Source organism: Pan troglodytes, chromosome 5 (assembly GCF_028858775.2).
Source record: "Pan troglodytes isolate AG18354 chromosome 5, NHGRI_mPanTro3-v2.0_pri, whole genome shotgun sequence".
NCBI lineage: Eukaryota > Metazoa > Chordata > Mammalia > Primates > Hominidae > Pan > Pan troglodytes.
Genome location: NC_072403.2, coordinates 141,940,740 through 141,963,999, shown reverse-complemented (window position 1 = coordinate 141,963,999; position 23,260 = coordinate 141,940,740). Strand labels below are relative to the sequence as shown.

At 39.8% G+C, this 23,260-nt stretch overlaps 1 protein-coding gene across 14 annotated transcripts in view; it reads right to left on the bottom strand.

Moving 5' to 3' along the window:
• Positions 1-23,260, bottom strand: part of L3MBTL3 (L3MBTL histone methyl-lysine binding protein 3) — a 127,887-nt gene that overhangs the window by 72,326 nt on the left and 32,301 nt on the right. For 6 of the 14 annotated variants that reach the window (XM_016956299.4, XM_063813462.1, XM_063813463.1 and 3 more), the window contains 8 exons: positions 19,857-19,968; positions 17,844-18,003; positions 16,261-16,393; positions 13,990-14,074; positions 11,731-11,822; positions 9,414-9,518; positions 3,036-3,171; positions 1,103-1,194 (listed from right to left, as the gene is read on the bottom strand). In XM_016956299.4, coding sequence (XP_016811788.1) covers positions 1,103-1,194; positions 3,036-3,171; positions 9,414-9,518; positions 11,731-11,822; positions 13,990-14,074; positions 16,261-16,393; positions 17,844-18,003; positions 19,857-19,968 — 915 coding nt within the window. Of the gene's footprint in view, positions 1-1,102; positions 1,195-3,035; positions 3,172-9,413; positions 9,519-11,730; positions 11,823-13,989; positions 14,075-16,260; positions 16,394-17,843; positions 18,004-19,421; positions 19,602-19,856; positions 19,969-23,260 lie in introns of all 14 variants that reach the window. The other 8 variants (XM_063813457.1, XM_063813459.1, XM_063813461.1 and 5 more) reach the window with 2 other exon arrangements.

Here is a 23,260-nt window from a genome sequence, read left to right as displayed (position 1 = left end):
ACTATTAGTAACCTAAACACACATACGCATGCACACAAACCACAATGTGTCAGTTCTGTAATCCAACCTGGTTTGTGTTTGATTAAATCAGAAAACATTTCAGCCATTAGATTGATGCTCTCAAACCAACTGGTTAACACTGTTTCCCAAATGAAGGATTTTTGGAGTGAGGAGGTTTCTCCTGCTCTTGATATTTATTTATTTCCATTTGAAGGGAATGCTGTTAGTGAAACATTACTGCTTCTCCCCACTGTCTCACTCACTGCTACCAGCCTGGTGACTCTGGGAAGGGGGAACTGATCATACTAGAGAGAAAGCTGGGCTGCAGGGTGCACAGTTTCCACTCTGCTCCTCAAGGGTCTAGTGTTCTCCAGGCTTGGGGGATGGGCGTGAAAGGCAAATTAAATCTCTTCAATTCTAGGGCTCAGAATCAAGCTTATTTGTCTGCAGATACAAGCCATGCACGTCCTCCAACTCAGCTCTGACCATCTGTAAAGATGGCATTTTGGTTTTCCACTGGCTTGCCCTTTATTCTTTCCAATTAGATCAGAACTTGGGAAAAGAAAAATGTCATGGATCAAGTCGGCCAATGAAGGAACATGTTATGGAAAGCAGGAATACAGGTCAAGAAGTAGAAAAGACACGCACATCCAGATTTTGTTTTTGTTTACTGTAAACAAAGCTATAAGCTAGAGTGAAGATATGTCACAGTCTCCAGTGACCTCCTACACGTAAACTGAAACAGGGCTACCTTCATCTGGCTATGTGAATCCCATTTGAACAGCACTCCCATATAAGTGATAATAACAATAAAATATCTCAGCCAATTTAATTTTTTATGCATCTTAATTGTACATCTCACCTGAATCTTGTACTATCTTGTCTTCTACTATGCAATAAAAGAGACAACCATAATATGGCTATAAAACATATTTGTTCATGAAGATTTTAAGCTAATTTTAAACTTTAATTAAGATAAGAGTACTCTATTTACCAAGGCAATAAAATTTATTATAGTTCCTTGTTATCACTTGTAATTGATCCTATGAGACACTCAAAAACCTTCTTCCTTTGAAAGAAAACGTGTTTCCTATGTACTTACTATATTCTGATTTTCAAATAATGACTTAGGAGCGGCTTGAGCTTTACATGTCTTAAGATAGGTCTGCCAATTGAATTCTTCTTCTTTATACCCTAGAGTAAGCACATATGAACAGACTGATTCAAATACCACAATATTTTACACTTAGTTTTCCAGTCCCACTTTTATCTCTAACATGCCAAAATCAATCAAATGACTTTTTAAATAAACAAAATTTAACTCATAATTCATAACTATGTATATTTTGACTATGTTTATTTTCAACAAACTGTATTATTATTTTCCAATTCTAAATGAATGGTAATGGATATAAAGAAAAGGAATAAGGAAACAAATATGTATTATACCCAGGACACTTATTATCAGGGTATTTGTACCAGTATTTAGGTAGAATTCCTCAGCGATATAGATACTGAACTACAATAGTCAAAATTCTTTATTTTTCTCTCACCTAGTCTATTTTGGGAAGACTAACTTATAGGAACAAGTGGAAAGGTGGAAATAATAGAAATGAAACAGGTAAAATCTTTTTGGCCTATCACTTCAAGAAGGACAATTTAAGGTTTATGAAGTAAGGATGCTGGCAAATTACAATAAGGGAAATGTCCTCCCCTTAATTTTTACAATTTCATTGAAGTTAACATTTCCTTTAAAAAGGAAATTGAGCATCTTATTTTATCTGCGAATATGCTTTATTTTACATTCATTAAAGTCCAGAAAGCAGCATGAAAAAAACAGCTAATAATTTACCATATATAAGAGATCAATTCGTGAAAAGGCTTACAGATTTTCTTCTTCACCCTCACTTTTTCTATGCTATTTTGTTGAATCCTTCAGCTATCTGAAAATACCACTCTGCCATTATTTTTTCACTTAAAACAAAGGGATGGCTAATGCATTAAAGTCCTGAGAGAGGCCAAAAATATCAACCCAGTAACCTGAATTTTTGACATAAACAAAAATCAATGTAATGATTGAAATAGAAGGGAATAAGATATTACTAAATATGGCCGGGCACGGTGGCTTACACCTGTAATCCCAGCACTTTGGGAGGCCAAGGTGGGCAGATCACTTGAGGCCAGAAGTTTGAGACCAGCCTGGCCAACATGGTGAAGCTCTGTCTCTAATAAAAACACAAAAATCAGCCAGGCATGGTGGCAGGCACCTGTAATCCCAGCTATTCGGGAGGCTGAGGTAGGAGAATCGCTTGAACCTGCGAGGCAGTGGCTGCAGTGAGCCAATATCACACCACTGCACTGCAACCTGGGCGACACAGCAAGACTCCGTCTCAAAAAAAAATTAGGGAATACTTTAGGGAGACAGTGAAAAAGACGATATCTGTTATTCTTGAACTTTGATATAAACATGAAATAGGAAAATCACTGGGGGACTATAATATAAAATACTCAAATATAAGAAAAGTAATTGCTATGAGTTCAACCCCCCACCTAAGCAAATTTTTAGTGTTACAGTCTTCTTGCCAATCTCCTAAATATTAAGATCTATACGGTCAAGCATAATTTCTCAGGATTTTCTATATAATGAAAAACTGATTTGAAAAATTAGTTTAAACCAGTTAACACTAAACTTAGTTATATAAACTAATTTAAACTAATTTTTCAAATCAGTTTTTTCAAAGATGTATGTATTTAATAATAGAAATTTGCAGGTAAACATTATTTGTAGTCAAAGTTGAGTATCATGCAAATGTTACTTTACATGAAAATAAGCATATGAACATACTTTATTTTCCTAAGCTGGATTCTACTTTTATTTCTTTAACTTTAATAAACGTGGTTTCATCATAAATAATAAGGTTAAATTTGTGCCTATCTGAATTTTCATAAAGTCTGAATTCTTAACAATTCTAATGCAGCATGTAAGAAAATGAGTTTTTACTGAATTTAAAATATAAAACAAAAAGTGACAAAACCTTTTGGAGGATGGAGTTTGTGGCCGGTTTTCTCACACCACCCAACTGGGTGGATATCCAGAGCGTCTGCATTCACCCAGAAGTCATAGCAATCAGAATACCCATCAAAGTGAAGCTTTATCCGGTATCCACAAACCTGAAACAGGTAAAATAGGTTGAATTATTTTTTTTAACTCAGAATATTCATATATATATATATATATATACACATACATACACACACACACAAAAATAAACATGGACACCAGGCATGATATAGTCTTAATGTTAATCAAACCACCCACATTAACAGTAATAAAACAACTAAACAAATAACCAGAATCTAAAGACGAAAGCTATTAAAGTGGGAACAGCTGAGCTGTGGCATTCTGGTAACATTCTCAGTTACATTACAAGCACACGGATAGGGGGCAAAGCATAATATCCCACAAGTGCAGGTCCTTTCTCCACTCCCTATGTTGTACCAAGATGTGTCCCCAGGGTAAGCTGGAAGGCACACCAGCACAGCACACTCAGCTCTAGCATGGCCCCAGAGTGGACGGTCTGCCCTGCACTGAAGGCTGCAGACCACAGCTGGTGCATATGCACAGAAGTCAATCTTTTTTTCTCCACCAAAGCTGGGTTGGAAGAAAGAAAGAAAAGCGTCTCTCCTAGTTTATTACTTGGATGAGACAGGCTCCTAAGAATGCTAGTAAGAATGTACTCTGTATAACACATGTCATACATATGCCTACAGGGCCCTACTTAGAGACATTCTGATTTAGAAGGTCATATAGGCTTACGAGACCTGAGGTGGATCATACCCTGCCCTGGATTCTTAGAGAGAAGGTTCAGCCCCTCAGACTTCTTCCCACTAACACAAGCAGATGTGTTCAAGTAGAAACACGTATCACGCCAGACCTCTACCCGCTCCAGGAGTGTCTGTGCTGCAGAACCCTGAATGCTGAACTTAGACCAGAGTGTAGAGCCAGGGCAATCAATCCTCAAATAGTGAGGTAGCTGTACAGTTACTGTCATGGAAAGTTCTCTAAAACATATAGTTAAAATTCAAGTGGTAGAACACATAACACAGAATGAGTTAGTTTATGAGAAAATTAGACGTGGGGGTCCACATGTATTTATGGGTATATGATTATGTATACATATGTGTATTATGTGTGTATACATATACATAAGTATATGCGTTTATATACATACATTAATATACACACATATGCATACATATGTAAACACATAGTAAAAAGAAGTCCGGAGGTATATTTGCCAAAATGTTAATAATGATTTCTTCTAGGAAGTGGTAGTGAAAAGGAAGGGGCAAAATGGGAATGATGGACTTTTAATATTTTCTCTTATGTATCAGCATTTTTTCAATTAGAATGTATTGATATACCACATACATCAAATTTACAACTAAGCTGACTCCCCCCAGAGAGAACAGAGTCTCTCCATACAGCTGAGACTGGAATCCCTGGGAAATACAATCTCTCAAGTAAAGCAGGAGCTACCCCCACTCCCTACAGCCACCCCATGCAAAGAAGGCTGCTTCTCTCCTCTCTCTCACAGTCAGCTATATCTGGCTGATCCTAAGAGCTCAGCCCTTTAGTAACTTACAGCCTCTAGTTCCTTGTGGGCATACCATTCTGAGCTTCTGCTCCCTTGAGCCAAGCTCTCTCTGTTCTCCCCATAGTCTCTATCTCAGGCTCACCGGAAAGCTATGCTTTAAGAAACAATCTCCTACATCCTCACCCTCCTTGCCCACAGTCATACCTAGCTCGTCCTTCTCAAGCCTTTCCCCAAGGGTGCTCATGTTCCCAACTCTACCTCCCATAGACACAGGACGGGTTGCTGCCTCCCACCACACCATGGATCCTAGGCCAGTTCTCCCCTTCCGAGGCTCGAGCCATGTGGCTGAAGCAACTCTCCTCCTCTTCTTCCCCCATGCTAACCACCCAAACACTTAGCCCTGGCTTATTCTCTTCCTTTCCATCTGAGTACTTTCGTCATCCATATGGAAGACTTATCCAATACCCTGGCATTTTGACTCCCTTCCTCTCTACTTCAAGCCCTCACTCCCATGAATCTAGTCCCCAACAAGAACTGCTCTGCTTCTTAGTATTAAATTTAAAAATCCAACCCTGGGACACATACTCCTATTCCAGTCTGCAAACCCAGTTACCCCCAGATGCCTCTTCCTCAATCTCAACAGAAACTCTAGTCTCACACTGATCCCTCTACTTCCTCCCTAGCAGCTCTCCTCACCCCAAGCCTTCCTTTCCTAGCAATCATTTAAAAAACATTTTCTTGCCAACATTTTAAAATTTCTGCCCTGATATCCTTTGCAAAATATTTGCCTGGTGACATTCTATCATTTCAGGTATCCATCTTGTCTCCACTAACCAAGTCTAGTAAATGGTGATGGGAAGGAAAAAATGACATACCGCCAGTCTTCATTATTCACATACTGTATTCCACGTTTGTGAAGTCATCTACTTGCTACAATTTATTTGTAACCCCAAAATAATACTCGCAGTGTTCGTGGACATGCACAGACTGACAACACTTTTGAGTCACTCAACACACACGTTCCCAGCTGAAGTCAATCAAGAAGGCGCTTTACCTTCCTGTTTCAGTTCTCGTACTGGGAACAAGTGTCTTTTGTGTGGTCCATTTAGTGCCACATGTTCTACATTTTTGTGCTTTTCTTGGGTGATGCTACTGTTTAAAATGGCCCCTGACATAGTGCTGAGGTGTTGTTTAGTGTCCCTAAGTGCCAAAAGGTTGTGATGTTGCCTTACAGAGAAGATACTTGTGCTAGATAAGCTTCATCAGGCAGGAGTGATAGTGCTCTTACTTGTGAGTTCAATTTTTAATGAATGAAGAATATACATTAAATGAGGTGTCTTTAAACAGAAACACACATAAAACAAGGTTACACACTGATCAGTAGACAAAAATGTGACCAGAGGCTCACAGGAAGCTAACCCTCTATTTCCCCTAAGAGCAATGGTTCCACACAAGGTAATTTGTGGAGCGTAACTACTGCGAATAATGAAAATGGACCAACAAAAATCAACTCCACCTGAATGCTGGGCTTTGCCACTGCCTAGCAATTCTCCTAGATGGTCCTGTCCAACTCCCTCTCCCATTCTTCACTGTGGTCTTTTCAAATCCCCCTCCTTCTCCTTCAGCTTCTAATCCCACTTTCTCCATCCTCACTCTCAGCCAGTAATTTGCCTTCTAACCCAAAGAAGGTTTCCCAAATGTGTGCCTCCAAACAGAGAAGCCTCTCTGTATCCACGAGCCCTACTTCTTCCTGCTCCGCCTTCCTGTTGTAATGCAAGAGACTCCTCCTTCTGCCTAAGACTTGGATCTCCACATATACTCTGGGTCCCATCTTCTCCCAGGCCTCTTCTCTGAATCTTCAAATACTCTACTCCCTAGTGGCTTCTTCAGAATTCAAATACTATGTTATCTCACCATTGCATTGCAAAGGGGTGAAAAAAAAACAGAAAAAAAAAAGAAAGAAAGGCAAGAAGGGAAGCAGGGAGGGAGGGAGAGAAAAAAGAGAAAATTAATATAAAAAGGAGCAATAAGCATCAAAAATTTAAATGTAACTTATATGTCCATACTTTTCACCTTGCAATTCTATAGATAGATCCTAGACCTACTTACAGAGGTAAGAGGATGCTCACTGGACCTTTTTTTTTTTTTTGAATAATGAAAAAATGAAGATCACTCAGTTGTTCAATATGAGAGCAGTTAAATGAATTAAAGTCAATTCTATAAAATGGAGAACTACCCAATGTTTAAAGAATATGTATGCCAGGTGTGGTGGCTCATGCCTGTTATAGAAGCACTTTGGGAGGCCAAAATGGGAGGACTGCTTGAGCCCAGGACTTCAAGACCAACCTGGGCAACACTGCAGGACCCCATTTCTAAAAAAAAAAAAAGAAAATTTAGCTGGGCATCAGGTGGTACACGCCTGTGGTCCCAGCTACATGGGAGGCTGAGGTGGGAGGATCGCTTGTGCCCAGAAGGTTGGGGCTGCAGTGAGGCCATGTTCACGTCACTGCACTCCAGCCTCGGTTACAGAGACGGACCCTGTCTCAGAAAAAAAAAAAAAAGTGTGTGTGTGCGCGTGTGTGTCTGTGTGTCAAAAACAAAATGCAGTACATATTTTTATACACAGAGAAAACATCTGGAAGGCACACAGTCAACTGTTAAGGGTCATGCTCTCTGGGATATGGAATATGGGAGGAAGGAAGGGGGATCTGAAACAGGACTTTTATTAATATGCACTCTTACACTATTAATAGTTGAAGTTTTCATAATGAGCAAACATTACTTTTATAATAAAAAATAGGGAAGGTAAAATAAATCTGCAAAAACCAAAAGCTGAAAAACAGACACATATCATAAAAATTCCCTTTCTCTTTTATAGCTAAACTTCTCAAAAGCAGTCTATACTTACGGCTTCCTCACAATGATTTTGTAAAACTCAGTTCTGTCCCCAAACACTCCAGTTGCCGTGGCGCAAGACACAATTCCCTCATGCTCCTTGAGAACAACCACAGCATCTGACACTGCTGCTTCTTCTCCACTTCAACTGCCTGCTCTCCCTGGTTCCTACTGCAGGCCCCTCTCCTGGTTCCTTTCTCTGTCTCTCGCCGTTCCTTTTCAGGATCCTGCTCTATTCTTTCTCCTGCACCCACCTCTTACATGATGGTATTCTTCAGGGCTAGCAACTCACGCCTTGCGCTCTTGCTGGGCAATATCATCCACTTCAAAGGACAAACACAAATCATCCACCAAGAAACTCTGACCCTCCTCTTCCAACTCAAAAGAGTCTAACAAAAACTTGAGTCCAGGAAGGAGAGAACATACAATGTCTGATCAAGTTTGAGAGTGTCAGTATTCTCACTGTAAATAAAATCTACACAAATGTTCCACAACAGTTTTCTGATATGAGTAAGAGAATCCAGTTATTTCCTTTCACTACATATTACATTATTACAAGCTGCAAGTTCCTTTAACACTCAATGCCCTCAGGTTTCTCATCTGAAAAATGGGAGGGAAAGGGTTCTGCCTCAAAAGGTTGTTTTGAGAACTAATAAAAGCTAACAGATGGGCTGGGTGTGGTGGCTCACGCCTGTAATCCCAGCACTTTGGGAGACTGAGGCGGATCACCTGAGGTCAGGAGTTCGAGACCAGCCTGGCCAACATGGCGAAACCTCATCTCTACTAAAAATATAAAAACTAGCCAGGCAAGGTGGCACGCGCCTGTAGTCCTAGCTACTCGGGAGGCTGAGGCAGGAGAATCACTTGAACCTGGGAGGTGGAGGTTGCAGTGAGCCAAGATTACACCACTGCACTCCAGCCTGGGTGACAGAGTGAGAGTCCATCTCAAAAAAAAAAAAAAAAAAAAGAGCTAACAGATGAAAAGTACTTGAATTAGCCGCTGGCACATAGTATGCCCTATGTAACCGTATGTTATCATTGACTGAGGCTGTCATTATCCAGCACATGGTACTGTGTTCTGCAGAAGCCAACCTTCTTACAAGTTCACTAGGTAATTAAAGAATAGTATAATACCTCAAACTAGGACATAAGACTATCTTATTCTTTTGGGAGGAATTTTTAAAATAGATATACCTCTGGCTCAAGGGAGGGAGCAAGTAGAAGGCTAGCATAGGAGGAAACACATTTTTTAAAGTACTCTCAGTAATATATGTATGTATAATTGACTTGGTCATTTTTTCCTGAAAAATTTCATACAGATACTTTAAAATACTAAAAAAAAATAAATAAATAAGTATCTGTTGGTCTATTCCTTATGTTAAGGAACACAGTATGGCAAAGCCTATAGAATCAGACAGACATGGGTTCAAATCCTGGTTTGACCACTTTGAAGCTGTGTGGTCACAGTTTTTAAAGTACTCTCAGTAATATATTAGACTGAGATATATATTCATATATTTGGCTTGGTCATTTTTTTCCTAAAAAATTTCACAGAGATACCTTGAAATACTAAAAAAAAAAAAAACACACACACACACAAGTATCTGTTGGTCTGTTCCTTATGGCAAGGGCTATGGCATCAGACAGACACTGGTTCAAATCCAGGTTCTACCACTTTGAAGCTGTGTGGTCTTGTATCCATCACTTCATCACTCTGAGCCTCAGTTCCCTAACCTACACAACAGAGCTTGAGAAAAACCACAACATGCACAGGATTCTTAAAAAGATTAAATGAAATAATGCACACAAAACAGTAAGCACCATGCCTGGCATGAAATACAACCAATGGCAGTTTTTCCTCATTTTAAATCCCCATAATCACCATTTTATTTTAAAAATAATGGACGAGGCAAAGCTTACCTCCGCGACGGTGAGGACACAGTACACAGACTGATGCTCGGGATCCACGCCTTCTAATTTCATGCCAACTTTGAATCCATTTTTGTTATATGGAAAGGATTGATGCTAAAATGCAAAATGACAGCAGTTTTAGTCCCTTATCCCAAAGGCCTATTTAAAGATGTAAATAGTTACCATTTTAAAAATAAAGACTATTTAACCAAATACATAACTTCTAAAAATCCAAAGAAAAAGAAATCAATAAATAACCCACTGAAAAAATGGACCAAGGCTATAAATAGGTCCCAGGAAAGGAAATGTAATGCCATGTACCCTTTGTCTTTTAGAAGAGACATACAAAGTAAAATTACACTAAGATATGTTTCACCTATCAGGCTGATAAAGATTAAAAAGTTGGACAACACTGTGTTGGTAAAGCTGTAGGAAAACAGACACACGCATACATCACTAGGAAGAATGAAAATTGGTACAACTTCTAGCAATTTCATAAAATCAATCAAAAAATTCTTTTTGATACAACAATTCTAACTCTAGGAAATTGTCCAAGAGATTCTCACACATGTGAAAAATGACTGGTATAGAAGATTATTCAGTAAAGCATATAGCAAAAGATTTGAAAGTATACATGTATGTATGTGCAAATCAATAGGGAGGAATGTAAATTATTACAGAACAGGCCTAAGATGGAATACTATGTATTGCTATAAAAGAATGGTAAAGAGATTCATGACTCAGATAGAATCATCTTCAAACTGTCAAGTTAAACAAAAAAAGCAAAGTCCAAAAAGTATACAACATATGTTACCATAAGGGAAGGATCTGTGTATATATATATTGCTTACATGAACATATAATTTTCCAGGAAGGGAATATAAGCACTGGTAACACTGATTACTTCAGGAGAGGCAAATCTGGTGCCTGGGGGACAGGGCTATGAGAGACATTCTTTATACTATTGTAGTACTTATATTTTGAATCACATGCATTCATTACTGATTCAAGGAATTAGCTACATTTAAGCTTTTTTTTTTAATGTGAAAAAGCCTCTTCTCTAAAGGACCAAAGCTACAGAAAATAATTACAGAGAACAAGTTTATATGTAATTACTACTATATTTAAATTAAATATTCTTAATGCAGATGTAATCGTCCTAACATTTACTATTCATCACTTTTTAAAAGCTTGCTATGTTCATACCTACATAAAAATATATCTATGGCAAATTAATTACATACCACGATTAAATATAATGAAATAATTTAAACCAAGGGTCAGCAAACTCCAGTCTGTGGGTCAAAGCCAGTGCACCATGAGTTTTTGTAAACAATCTTACTGGAACATAGCGATGCCCAATTGTCTACCTATTCTCTATGGCTGTTTTTGTGCTACGACGACCTAACTGAGTCGTTGCAACAGAGACCACGTGCTCTGAAATGCCTAACATATTTACTATCTGGCCCTTTACCAAAAAAGTTTACCAACCCTTGTTTTTTTGTATGTGTTTTGCTTGTCTGTTTAGAGACAGGGTCTTGCTCTGTTGTCCAGGCTGGAGTGCAGTGGCAGGACTGTAGCTCACTGCAACTTTGAACACCACGCTCCGCTATATTTTTAAATTTTTTTTTTTTTAGAGGCCGGGTCTCACTATGTTGCTCAGACTGATCTCGAACTCCTGGCCTCGTCTCACTATGTTGCTCAGACTGATCTCGAACTCCTGGCCTCAAGTGATCCTACTGCCTCAACTTCCCAAAGTGATAAGACTGCAGGCAGGCATGTGCCACCACACCAGGACCCCAACTCTTGGTTTAGTCCAGGGACATCAACTGCTACTCAGAACTACATCTGATATCTATATTGTTAACTGATTTTAAATCACTTATGATAAAACACTTTTATTATAGCTAATATAATATAGTGACCCATTTTTAGATGTTTTGCTGTGATAATATGTAAATCGTAGTAACTCATTTTTAATCTCTGAAAGCCACAATGTTGACATGAAATTTCCTAACATTTTTTCTTCATCTGCTAGTTTTTCGTGGTAGTATTAGTATCCCTGTTAAAATTCATGATCGCAAGCCCATAAGATGCTGAGAAGAGCACACTTGTGTCAGTGTGCACCCACACATGTAGCACATGTGTGGCACATGGGAGGTATGCACAAGTCAGTGTTCACTGCCCTCCATATAAACACACGCATGAAAACTGTATGCTGAGAAAATGATCCCAAGTCAAATTTCAGTGGAAACAACAATCGTAATTCAGGCTGGTATCCCAGCTCCTGCGCCCTTACAGATCATGTCTCTAGAAGGGCCCGTACCTCCTTGAACAGCTTCGCCGGCACTGCCACCGCTTTCTCCTCTTCCAGGTAGGATGCCCAGCACCACGCTTTCTTTCCTTTAGGAGGCAAACCTGAAAGGCAAGCAAGACTGAAATGACAGAATTTCCAAATCTAAGCCAGCAGTGATGCATCTGTGAACTCACACGTCCCTGACTGATACTCTGCCTGGCTCTTCTCTGACTTCCAGGACTGGTATCTCTGTCTCTCTTCCTGGCTCGTCTTCCCAAGAACCAAGATAAAAAGTGAACTGTGGTTTGCACCTACAGTGAGGAGGGTAGAAGATGGAAGTGGAAGTACTTAGAATAAAGGAAGAAGACAGCAGGAAGTCAAAACAAAACACTACCACAGATGCTACAGGAAGGGAGAGCTTCTAGAAGCAGGATGCTCAAAAAATTTTCCCTAAGAGATCAAGAAGTTGAGGACTGTGGAAAGGCCAGTGCATTGAGTGGCTGCTAATCTTGAAAAGGAAGGAAAACAATCAGTATAGTGAGAAGCAGATTTTTAGGTGCAAAAAGAATACATAAGTGATAAAAATAATAGAGGCAGTTAATATTAGTTTTATATATTTTGGATTAATTTGACAAATACTGGAAATGAAGGAAAAATGTAATAGCCTGATGGGTAGCAAAGCTGAGAGAAAGGTACTTTGGGGATGAGACTGGAACAGGCTAAGGTAGAGTATACAAAGAGAAGAAAAGAATCGGAAAACTTAAGGAAAAAATGTGACTGAAGGAACAAGGTCCCAGAAGAGCCAGGGGCCTGGAAGTTCATCTGGGGTAAAAAAGAAGGGCAGGGGAAATGATGGTGAAAGAAACAGACATTTGGAGGCAGAGTGCAGAGGAACTGAGGAATTTACACCCTTCATCTCAGTGATGTAAAATAGAAGGTCATCTCTGAAAAGACACAAAAGTTAAGCTGTGTGCCTAGGGCAGGTGGGGCTATTTCCAGTTTTTTGAGGAATTAACAGAACAAGGCTAGAATGCACCCCGGCACTGAGGAGAAGCACCTGGTTCATGGCCCTGGTTTGTCGGGACAGTATGACTGACTGTGCAGGCTGCAAGCTGAGGCAGGCAAGGGGATAGAGCCTTGTGGGGGACATCCCCCAGGGCCTCTATGGAAGTGACCCAAGGTCCACACAGAATAAGCAGAAAAGTACATCAAGACAAATACTAAAGGGAAGGGCTTCAGGGCCGGTTTCCTCCTGGAAATAAAATGCTGCCTGAGGAACAACGAAACAAACAAAAAAAAGGGCCAGGCACAGTGGCTCATGCCTGTAATCCCAGCACTTTGGGAGGTAGACACGGGCAGATGGCTTGAGGTCAGGAGTTCGAGACCAGCCTGGCCAATATGACGAAACCCCATCTCTACTAAAAATACAAAAATTAGCCAGGCGTGGTGGTGCACACCTGTAATCCCAGCTACTTGGGAGGCTGTGGCAGGGGAATCACGTGAACCCAGGAGGTGGAGGCTGCTGTGAGCCGAGATTGCGCCACCATACTTCAGCCTGGGTGACAGAGTGAGAATCCATCTCGAAAAGAGAGGGGAGGGGAGGGGAGGGAAGGGGAGGGGACAGAAGGGAAGGGAAGGGAAAAGAAGACAGAAGAGATGAAAAGAGAAGGCAAAAAACAGGTTCCACGCCAGGAGCTCATGTTTTGAGAGGGAACATTAAAAACCTAAAACTGTGGGAAATGAACAAGAACAGAGGTTTTATAGAGAAGCAGAGGCAGGAAACACCTACTTGATGAGGGGAACAGAGAGAGAGAGAGAGAGAAAGAGAGAGAGAGAGAGGGATGGAGGGAGGGAGAGAGAGGGAGGGTGGGAGGGAGACAGGGAGAGGCAGAGACAGAGAGGGAGGGAGAGAGGGAGAGAAGGAGGGAGGGAGAAAGGGAGGGAGAGAGGGAGACAGGGAGACAGGGAGGGAGAGAGGGAGAGAGGGAGAGAGGGAGAGAGGGAGAGAGGGAGAGAGGGAGAGAGGGAGGGAGAGAGGGAGAGAGGGAGGGAGGGAGAGAGGGAGGGAGGGAGGAAGGAAGGAAGACAGTTCTCATGCTTACCCTGAAACCACTTGAAAGTTATGAATTTTCATTTTTTTCCTTATCCTCAAAATCTCAAATCTTTATTGACCAAACTGAATCAAAGAAAATCCTGAAGTAATACTTTAAGTGGCATGACTAAAATTTCCACCTGTGTGAACCATTTCCAATTTCATAAAGTTACAAGACTTTATTTTCATCAGCTCACCCTGCTTTAATACAGCCGAATCCCCTCGTCTTTTCCTCCGTGCTCTCTGCGAACCCCTCAGGATTCTTACATCTTGTTTGTTCTCCTACAAAAAGAAAGGAAAATTATGACTTTAAAGTTCAAGAAATTGGCACCAGTGAATAGTTAGAGAGCTGTCAGAAAGCACTTTTTCTGTTGTTCTTTTCTTCAGTTTTACTTTGTAACTTTTAAGGAAAGTAAGAATATAGTTCATCTGAAAACTGTGTTGCTTTTGGCCTGAGGTTATTACAAAATAAGACCGTATCCATGTGTTACCAGTTGGAAGGGCATGGACACCGCTCCCCGCTCCTTGAAACACTTTCTGCTCTCAGCTGCGTGACCACTCCGCTCTGATTTTCCTCACGCCTTACTGGCCCCTCTTTGTGTCCTCTGCTGATGTCTCCTCCAATCCAGTTCCCTTCTCTACTCTTTCTAGTCCCTTTCCCTGGGTTTTCAAGGTCATCTTATATAGGCCAGATACTCCCAATCCACATCCTCAGCTTCCTCTCCCTGACTCCATGTGGCTGTAGACAAATGCCTACTTGGGATCTTCACCTGGATGGTTAATCAGCATCTCAAACCCATCATGGCCAAAGGACCCTGTGTTCTGCACTCCACCCTCATCTTCCCATTCTCAGTAAGAGACAGGATTATCCAGCCAATTGTTAAAGCCAAAGTTCTAAGCTTTATCCCTGATTTTTCTCTTTTCCCCACACACTCTGACAACCCTACCTCTAACATTGATTCCCAAATCCACGGACTTCCATCATCTTCAGCCTTCTTACGTTGTCTACTGCAATAAACTCCTGACTGGTTTCCCTGATTCCACTCAGGGCTACAGTGGTCATTTAAAACATACATCATATTAAAGCATTCCCTTGTCTTAACTTTCCAGAGGCTTCCCCTGACACTCAGAATACAATGAACACCCTCGACTCTTGTTTACCATAAAACCCTACGTGCCCTGGACCCCACGTACCTCTTCAACTTCATCTTACTCCACCCTCTCCTAAACCAGTGACCAGACTTCCTTTTATTTCCTCGAACAAAACATGCTGTGCAAGTTCTTACCTTAAGGACTTTCCTCTGGAAGTTCTACTACCCAGAAGACGCCTCACTCTCAACTTCACATAGCTGACTCCTCTTCATTCATCAGATCACACTGTTCATGCCATCGTCTTTGAGAGGGCTCCCTGACAACCCAACCTAAAGTAGTCAGCCAATCCTAACGCCCTATTTTAATTCTCAATGTAGCACTTATCACGAGGTGACATTTCTCCTGTTCATTTTGTTTGTAGATTAAATACCCCCTAAACAAGAATGCAGTGTCTCTGCCAGGAGAGACTCTATGTCATCTATTTGTCTTACGCATCCCTGTATTCTCAGCTCCTAGAACAGTGACTCCCAAGTAACAGTTGTACAATACCGATCTCAACGCAAACACTTCCAGATCTCAAAGTTCCCTTTTCCTATAAAACCATTAATAGATGCCTTTAGGAATATGATATTTATGTTTTAATTCACACATTTTGAATGGCTTTTCCCCAAATATACCTGATATCTGTGTGCCATTTTTTAACCACTCAGATAGTTTTTTTTGTTTTTTTTTTGAGACACAGTCTCGCTCTGTCGCCCAGGCTGGAGTGCAGTGGTGCAATCTCAGCTCATTGCAAGCTCCGCCTCCCAGGTTCACGCCATTCTCCTGCCTCAGCCTCCCAAGTAGCTGGGACTACAGGAGCCTGCCACCACGCCTACCTAATTTTTTGTGTTTTTAGTAAAGAAGGGGTTTCACTGGGTTAGCCAGGATGGTCTCGATCTCCTGACCTCGTGATCTGCCGGCCTTGGCCTCCCAAAGTGCTGGGATTACAGGCATGAGCCACCACGCCCGGCCCACTCAGATAGTTTTATGAGATCTGTCTGCAATTTAATGAAATGAGATTGGCATTGTGTTGTCAAGAGGAATTTAAGATTCATCTACAAGACTGAAGGTTTTTAAATGTTCCCTTTCACCCTAGCACTAAATTTCAGGACATCCCACTTTTTCACTCTGAGAGAAGGATACTATTGTTTATGATTCCCATTTTGAGATCAGGACAGCAAGGCACACAGAGGATATGTAACTTACTGACACTAACACAGATAGTCCTGGAACCCACATTTGAACTCAGTGGGCTCCAGAGCAGTGCTTGTGACTGTGATGCTACCCACTAAAGATGCATCCCTGTGCTCCTGGCGTCAGGCAGAGGCACTCACCATTTCATCATCTCTCTCTTCTCCATCCTCCTTGGGGTCAGCTTTCAGAGATAATTTCGGTTTTTTCTTCCGACTACACTTAGGATCTTCTTCCTCATTGTCTTCTTCTACGTCCCTTTCTTCCTTCTGATCTCTGTTGTGTTTATAAACCCAAAATAGTGACAAGAGACAATACCTATCAAACATCTACTGTTGATTATCAATGCAACAATCATTAAAAAAAAATCACCCTGCAAAGGAAAAATCTTTAACTACCAGGAGAAATCTGTAGGCATGAGAATATCATATATCAGGAACACTGAAAACAACTATTACATATGACATCTGTCTGTCAGGGCAGAAAGTGAAAATTACCTTATATATTAATTTCAAAAGGGGGCCAGCAATATGTATGAAATAGGTTCTAAAAAGTTATTTGTCTGTCACATCTACCATCTATACTAATAAAAGAATTGATTATTTAGAGATATTTGTTTTCAGGGTCAAACAAGGATCTAGCAGTTATTAAGAATGACAAATCCAATTGAAAAAAGGCTAAGTGTAACATTGTGAAACATCAGTTATCCAAGAAAAACAAGACAGTTCCAGTTGGGCGCAGTGGCTCACACCTTTAATCCCAGCATTTCGGGAGGCTGAGGCAGGCGGATCATGAGGTCAGGATATTGAGACCATCCTGGCTAACATGGTGAAACCCCATCTCTACTAAAATAGAAAAAACTAGCTGGGTGTGGTGGCGTGCGCCTGTAGTCCCAGCTACTCGGGAGGCTGAGGCAGGTGAATTGCTTGAACCTGGGAATGTGGAGGTTGCAGTGGGCCAAGATCGCGCCACTGCACTCCAGCCTGGCGACAGAACAAGACTTCATCTCAAAAAAAAAATAAAATAAAATAAAACATTTCCCAAGCCTGTGCTGATTAAAATACATGGGAAATGCCACTAAAATATAAATGTCCAGTCATTTCTTTGTAGTATCCAATGATATGCAAGAAAAACACCTTCTTGGTGATAAGCTGAACTTTGTCAGACTGTCCCCAAATGGGAAGGTCACACACCACTACCAGTTACAGCTGATGCCTCTGTCTCATAATCATCAGTCCACACCTTGAGATCATCAGTGACCCAACTCACTACACTCTTCCCTATGGCCATTTCCACTCAGCTGATTACGAATCAGTGGAAGCTTTATGCCATAGGTGGAGTTTTAACCGAGTTACCTAAGAATTCCCAAAATATAAACAAAACTATGTTTCTATAAATGTCAGTGTCATCGAAATGTGTATATAGCCCAGAAAAAACTAAATACTCTTAGCTGAAGAGAATCAAATGAATGGAAATGGAAGACTGAAGGCAGAGGCAGAGGCTGTTTTGCAGGCAGAATATTAGTAATACAACTCAGACCAGGCATGACAGACGTCACCAGGTCCCATATAGGGGTTAGGGCCCATGTGGCCCTAAAGGAAAAGTCTCTGGGAAAAAGGTATCAATAGGTGATCAATGTCCGAGAGCATAAAACTTCTATATTCTCAGGCAACGTGACTTTGGAATCTAAAACTCAATTTATAGATGGAATGGGGCAAAAACCTACTTATCTTTGATGTGCCGAGCACAATTCTGGCTGCAATAGTTTCCTCCAGAAAGACACTCATCTACGTTGCCATACTGACAACAGTTCTCACAGAACTGAAGCCCTTCTACTTTCACTGGATCCTTCAACCTGAAAGGCATCCCAGTCTTCTCTGAAAAGACTAGAAGATGAAAAGAAGAAATGCAAATTACAACCATGACAGAAGACATTCTAAAATACAATCAAACTTTTTCTTCTAATAATTTTGTTAGCAACACAATAAAGAATAGTGTTTGCTGAATGAATGAATGATCAAATGATAGTGTTTTGGGGGGGTATGGGCTCTGTAAAAATCACTCAAGTCATTCAAATAATGAAAAAATATTCTGCAGAAAGGATAAAAGCTTGCCCAAGGCTTTTTCTACAGAGTTCAAAGTAAAATGAAGAAAATTTCACTAGTCACTAAATTCAGAAGACGCATATATGGATCTATAGAAACTTCTTCTATATTTGTATCTTTCAGAAAATTTCAAAGGATCTTCTTTTATTTCACATTTATAATCTTTTGATGAATGATTTTGTTTTACTTAATTGGCTAAATCAACATCTCATCTATTACGCTTTCAATGTAGTACATTTCCTGACTCATAGCTATCCAAATTGTGTAGAAACTTGCATTTCCTTTTGCCTGAATTGTTAGGCTAATCATTCATTCAGCCAACAGTTATTAGGCACCAATTTATTCTAGACATTAATAATGACAGTAGAGACCTTGCCCAAGAGAGCTCACAGTCTAGAAGAAAAGAGAGGCAAGAAAACCAGTATTTATAATAAAATGTGATACATGCAATACTAGAGGCATAAACAAGGTCCAGAAGTAGTACAGAAGAAGTGATTCATTCAGCCTGGGGTAAGGTCAGAGAAGGATTTTCTGATAGAAAGCCTCAACAGGGTTTTGAAGGCCAAAGAGGAATTTACCAACTGGACAAAGAGAGAAATGGCATTTGAGCCAGAAAAAGCAGTATGAGTAAAGGCAAGAAAGCATGAAACCACATGATGTGTTGGGAAAATTACACGTAATTCTGTGCTGCTGGCACTGCCAGAACACAACATACAAAGAAGGAAACAGAGACTGAGGAGACAAAGCGAGCAGGTAGGTGCAGGCACCCAGATCTTTGTAGGTTCTGCTAAAAAGGCAATGAGAAATCAGTGAAGTGTCAGATAAGCAATCTACGTTAAGTTCCTCTGGCTTCAAGGTGCAGGACCAATTGGAAGGGGGTAAAATTAGAAGTAGAGTGACATCTGCAATAGTTCAGATGAGAGTTGAGAAGAGCCTACATTAAGGCTGTGGCAAAGATGATAGATAGAAAAGGCCAGATCTGAGACATATTCGGAAATAAAAATCAAGAGGTATAAGTAACAGGATATGGGGATGGGAAGAACAAATTCAGGATGACTCCTATGTTTCTTGCTTGTCCACTGGGTGGATGGTGCTATTGTCAACTGAAATATGGGTTAGGGAAGAAAGAGCAGGTTTGTGGGGAGGGGAGAAAGAAATAGAAAATGAATTGCATTTCAGACATGTGGAGTTTGAGGTACCTGTGGGACATCCAGGTGGAGATGTCCAGTAGGCAGGTGGAAATACGGGCCTGGAGCTCGGGGGAGAGGTCGGGGCTGGAGATGTAGATTTAGGAGTCATCAGCATATAGGTGTTAGTTACAACCATCGGAGTAGATGAGAAAAAAAGTGGCAGGCTTTTGGCTAAATCACCTGTGTAGGCTACAACATGGATTTACTTAATTTCCAACTAACCTTGTGCTACTACAGATCTGGCATTAGGAAAGAAGACAGTTTATAGTTATTTTAAAATATAAATGCTGGCTCCTATCAGTTTCATTATAGAAATTTACCTAACAACATGAGGCACAAAAATTACCCGGGGCCTTCAAAGTTCCAGCCTATTATAAAACTTTAGATATTCTTATTTCAAATCTTTCAAAAGCAAGAAATAAAATGCAGATGACCCATCCTTACCTTCTTGAGCAGTTGGTACCATCCAAGTGGTGGTAGCAGTTGCTTTTTTAACATTTTCCATCTCATTCTCATCTGTAATAACTTCCAGGGCTCCAAACTCATTTACCCGAAACTAGCAACAACACAGCAGAAAGAGGCAAAATTTAAAAAGTGCTCAGGAAAGTCATTAATTATTTAATGGCTGACACATATAGTCTTCAAGCAAATTAATTACATGGTAAAAGTTAATTTAGACAATTATATCCTGATACACCTCCCACCAATACTAAGACCTTTGCATTTTACTAATTTTGGAATTCAAAGAAGGAGAACAGAACAAAGCAGCAAGGTCTGTTGAAGGATACCAATGACCCTGCTCTGCCTTGTCCTATAGAGCTGGCAGCTTACTTGATAGGCTATCATTTCAAACACACTTTGTGTGTGTGTGTGTGTGTGTGTGTGTGTGTGTGTGTTTTAACTAAGACTTATTTTTTCTTACGTCGTATTTTTTATTTAAAAATCACGTTTAGTAAAAGGAGAATTACTCTTTTCCCAGGAATCAACTTGTCTTGCCCAAGCTCACCCAGTTCAGAGAGAAGGAATATCCCTATGCCAGAAATAATGGCCTGAACATCCTTCTCCTTACAATCCAAGAAGTGAGCACAGAAGGCTGAAGCCTGAACCACATGACCCCAGTGCCACATTTCCTCTTTCTTTCACTGCTCTTTAGAATTCTGCATTATCTTCACTTGTAGCCCTCTAAAATAACTGGAAATTTCTCTGGGACCTGAACAAGTAGTCTACTAGCTACATGCCGATTTTATCACTAAAAAGCAACAGCATCTTGATTTCATGGACATTCCATTCCAAATACTGAAAATTTCCTTTCACCTGACAGCACACTTCAAATAAAGTATGTTTCTACAACAACCTGGTTGTACTGTGTGTGTGTGTTGAAGGCTTACCTACGTGTGGAGACCTTGTTCTCTCTGAAACAGTGAGGTTTACTCACACATTCATGGGTTTCAAGCAGTTTTCTGTATTCCTTCTGTTTTTCCATAAAACAGAATAACATTAGGGACCCACTAATTTTAGCAGGTGATGAAAAAGCTAGAAAGCTCAAAATTCAAAAGGATAGTAAGATGTTTCAGATCTTTCACAGAAATTATGAGCAAATTATGAGTATTTAAGCAAGGCCCTCCATTTGCCAATCCAAAAAAATCGATTTAGTCAACACGCCAATAGAATTATTTATTTTGCTAAACTACATTCTAAACTGCAAGTTGGAAAACTCTTCAACAAAAAGTATCAATAATTATTCTTTCTATCAGGTGAAAACAGCACCTTAAACAATGTTCTATGCATAGTCCACAATTATTAAATGGTTTCTAGACTAAACGTGTGGAAATGGTTAAGGAATGTGAGAATGTCTTCTCCCTACTATGTATTCCAGATACCAGTTCCCAGGTAATATGTGAGTACTATACCAAGTGTGTATACCAAAATGTCAATGTAGGAAGAGGTAAAAGTTTATTTAGAAGGAAAAGAGCTAAAAATAACTTTACTTTTAGAAAAAGAAATCTTTTAAAAAATGTTTTTAATGATCACTTTGAAGACAGAATATTTCAAAATAAGGCTGACAGTACCATCTGCTGGGCAAGAGCAGAAAAAACAAGCTACCATGATAATTATTAATTAATAATATTAAAGAATGTGATAAAAAATCAATTTGAATTAAAATTCAAAAACAATAGGCACAAGCTTGACAATGCACTTCAGGTAATTTTACTTTTATCGTATGTCACTGATGTTAATTTATGCTTATTTGACAAATACAAAATGTAAGAAATAGCATCAAACATTTACATTAAACAGAAAGTCTCCCATGGCTTAAGTTTTCAAATTGCTGTAAAACAGCAAACCACCCTCCATTTCAAAGACTGAGAAAGAAAACACCACTGAGTGAAATCTCCAAGTCAGAACTCAGAACTATGACACCTGGAAGCTTCAGGTTCAAATACTTTCAAAGTTAAAAGGAAAGATTCCCACGATGCAACCTTCAATCCCAGTCAGCTTTTCTTTCTCCTAAAATGTATTGCCAGTAACTGACCTACAGTCTAAGTACAAAGTAAAGATGCAATGTCACTTCGGGGCACAGTTCACTCTTGTAAGCCAGAGATCCACAGATGGACTTTGAGGGTTGATTAATCCCATAAAATATATGCAAAATTATGATATGTGCATATACAGCTTTCTGGGGACAAGATTCATAGTTTTCAAGGCATACTATAAGCCTGAAAAAAAAATAAAGAATACCTGCTCTTATCAAAGTTGCTTATCTCAAAAATTAAATACCTCAAAACATTTTCAAAATATTCTGTCATATGCAAAAACATACAGGGATCAAATTTTTCTCTGATTTCTCAATTTGGGCTTACTGTGTCTTCCACAACATTGCTATGATAGAAAATGTTAGACCACAAAGGTTGATAGGTCCTGCTAACATTACTGAAGTCCTACAGACAGAATTCCAGAAAGACTGATACATTTCCTAACACTATGTTTTCCAATAAAACACCCAGGTTCTGAAATTAGTGATGCTTTTACAAATGGTTTTGGAAAGATGGAAACTTCACCTTTGTTTATATTTCTTTAAATCATTAGTTCTTTTAACCTAGAGAGCTAAAATATGTATAAAAACTTGCCACGTGGCTCCACTCTACAACCAAGAAAGTCAAAATTATAAACTTTACAAAAGGGATTTAATATTAAGCAAACAAAACACATCTGCTAACTTTTTCTGCATGTGGATATATCCAGATCAATCAGAAAACAATTATGCCTGAAATATATAAGGGACTGCACATGTTTTGTTTGGCTTGAACTACCTTTAATTGATTCAACTTTTTTTTTTAATTTTTGATTGTAGAGTCAAAGGATCTTTTGCCTATATTTGTCTGATTTAATAATAAATCATTAGAAGACACTGTTGAGGTTATTTTCATTTTATTACCTTCAATGCTGAGATTTGAATCGACTTACCAGTGTGTTTTAAGGGCAAAGATGTTTGATAACTAAATTGTTTTCAACATTAATCAAAGCAAGGCAAAAACCGTGTATTAAGAGTGCGGTGAATTTTACTGTTGGGTCTCTGCCTGCTACTGCAGGCAGGGTCTTGCTCTTGGCTAACTGGCAATTATTCTTACTAGATAAGATGCTGTCCTCTCAGGAGTGTATCTGCATTTTACTGAGAGACTCCGAAAGACATTATGACCCAGAGGAATAATTCTCTGTAAATTTCAGACATAATTAGAAGCTCAGGTAGGGAAACTGCTCAGGTATGGGAAGCCCTACCATGTCCCTCTGCACTGCCACTTAGTCACCTCCCTGTTCTTACAGCTGGCGATGAGACATTAATCTACAAA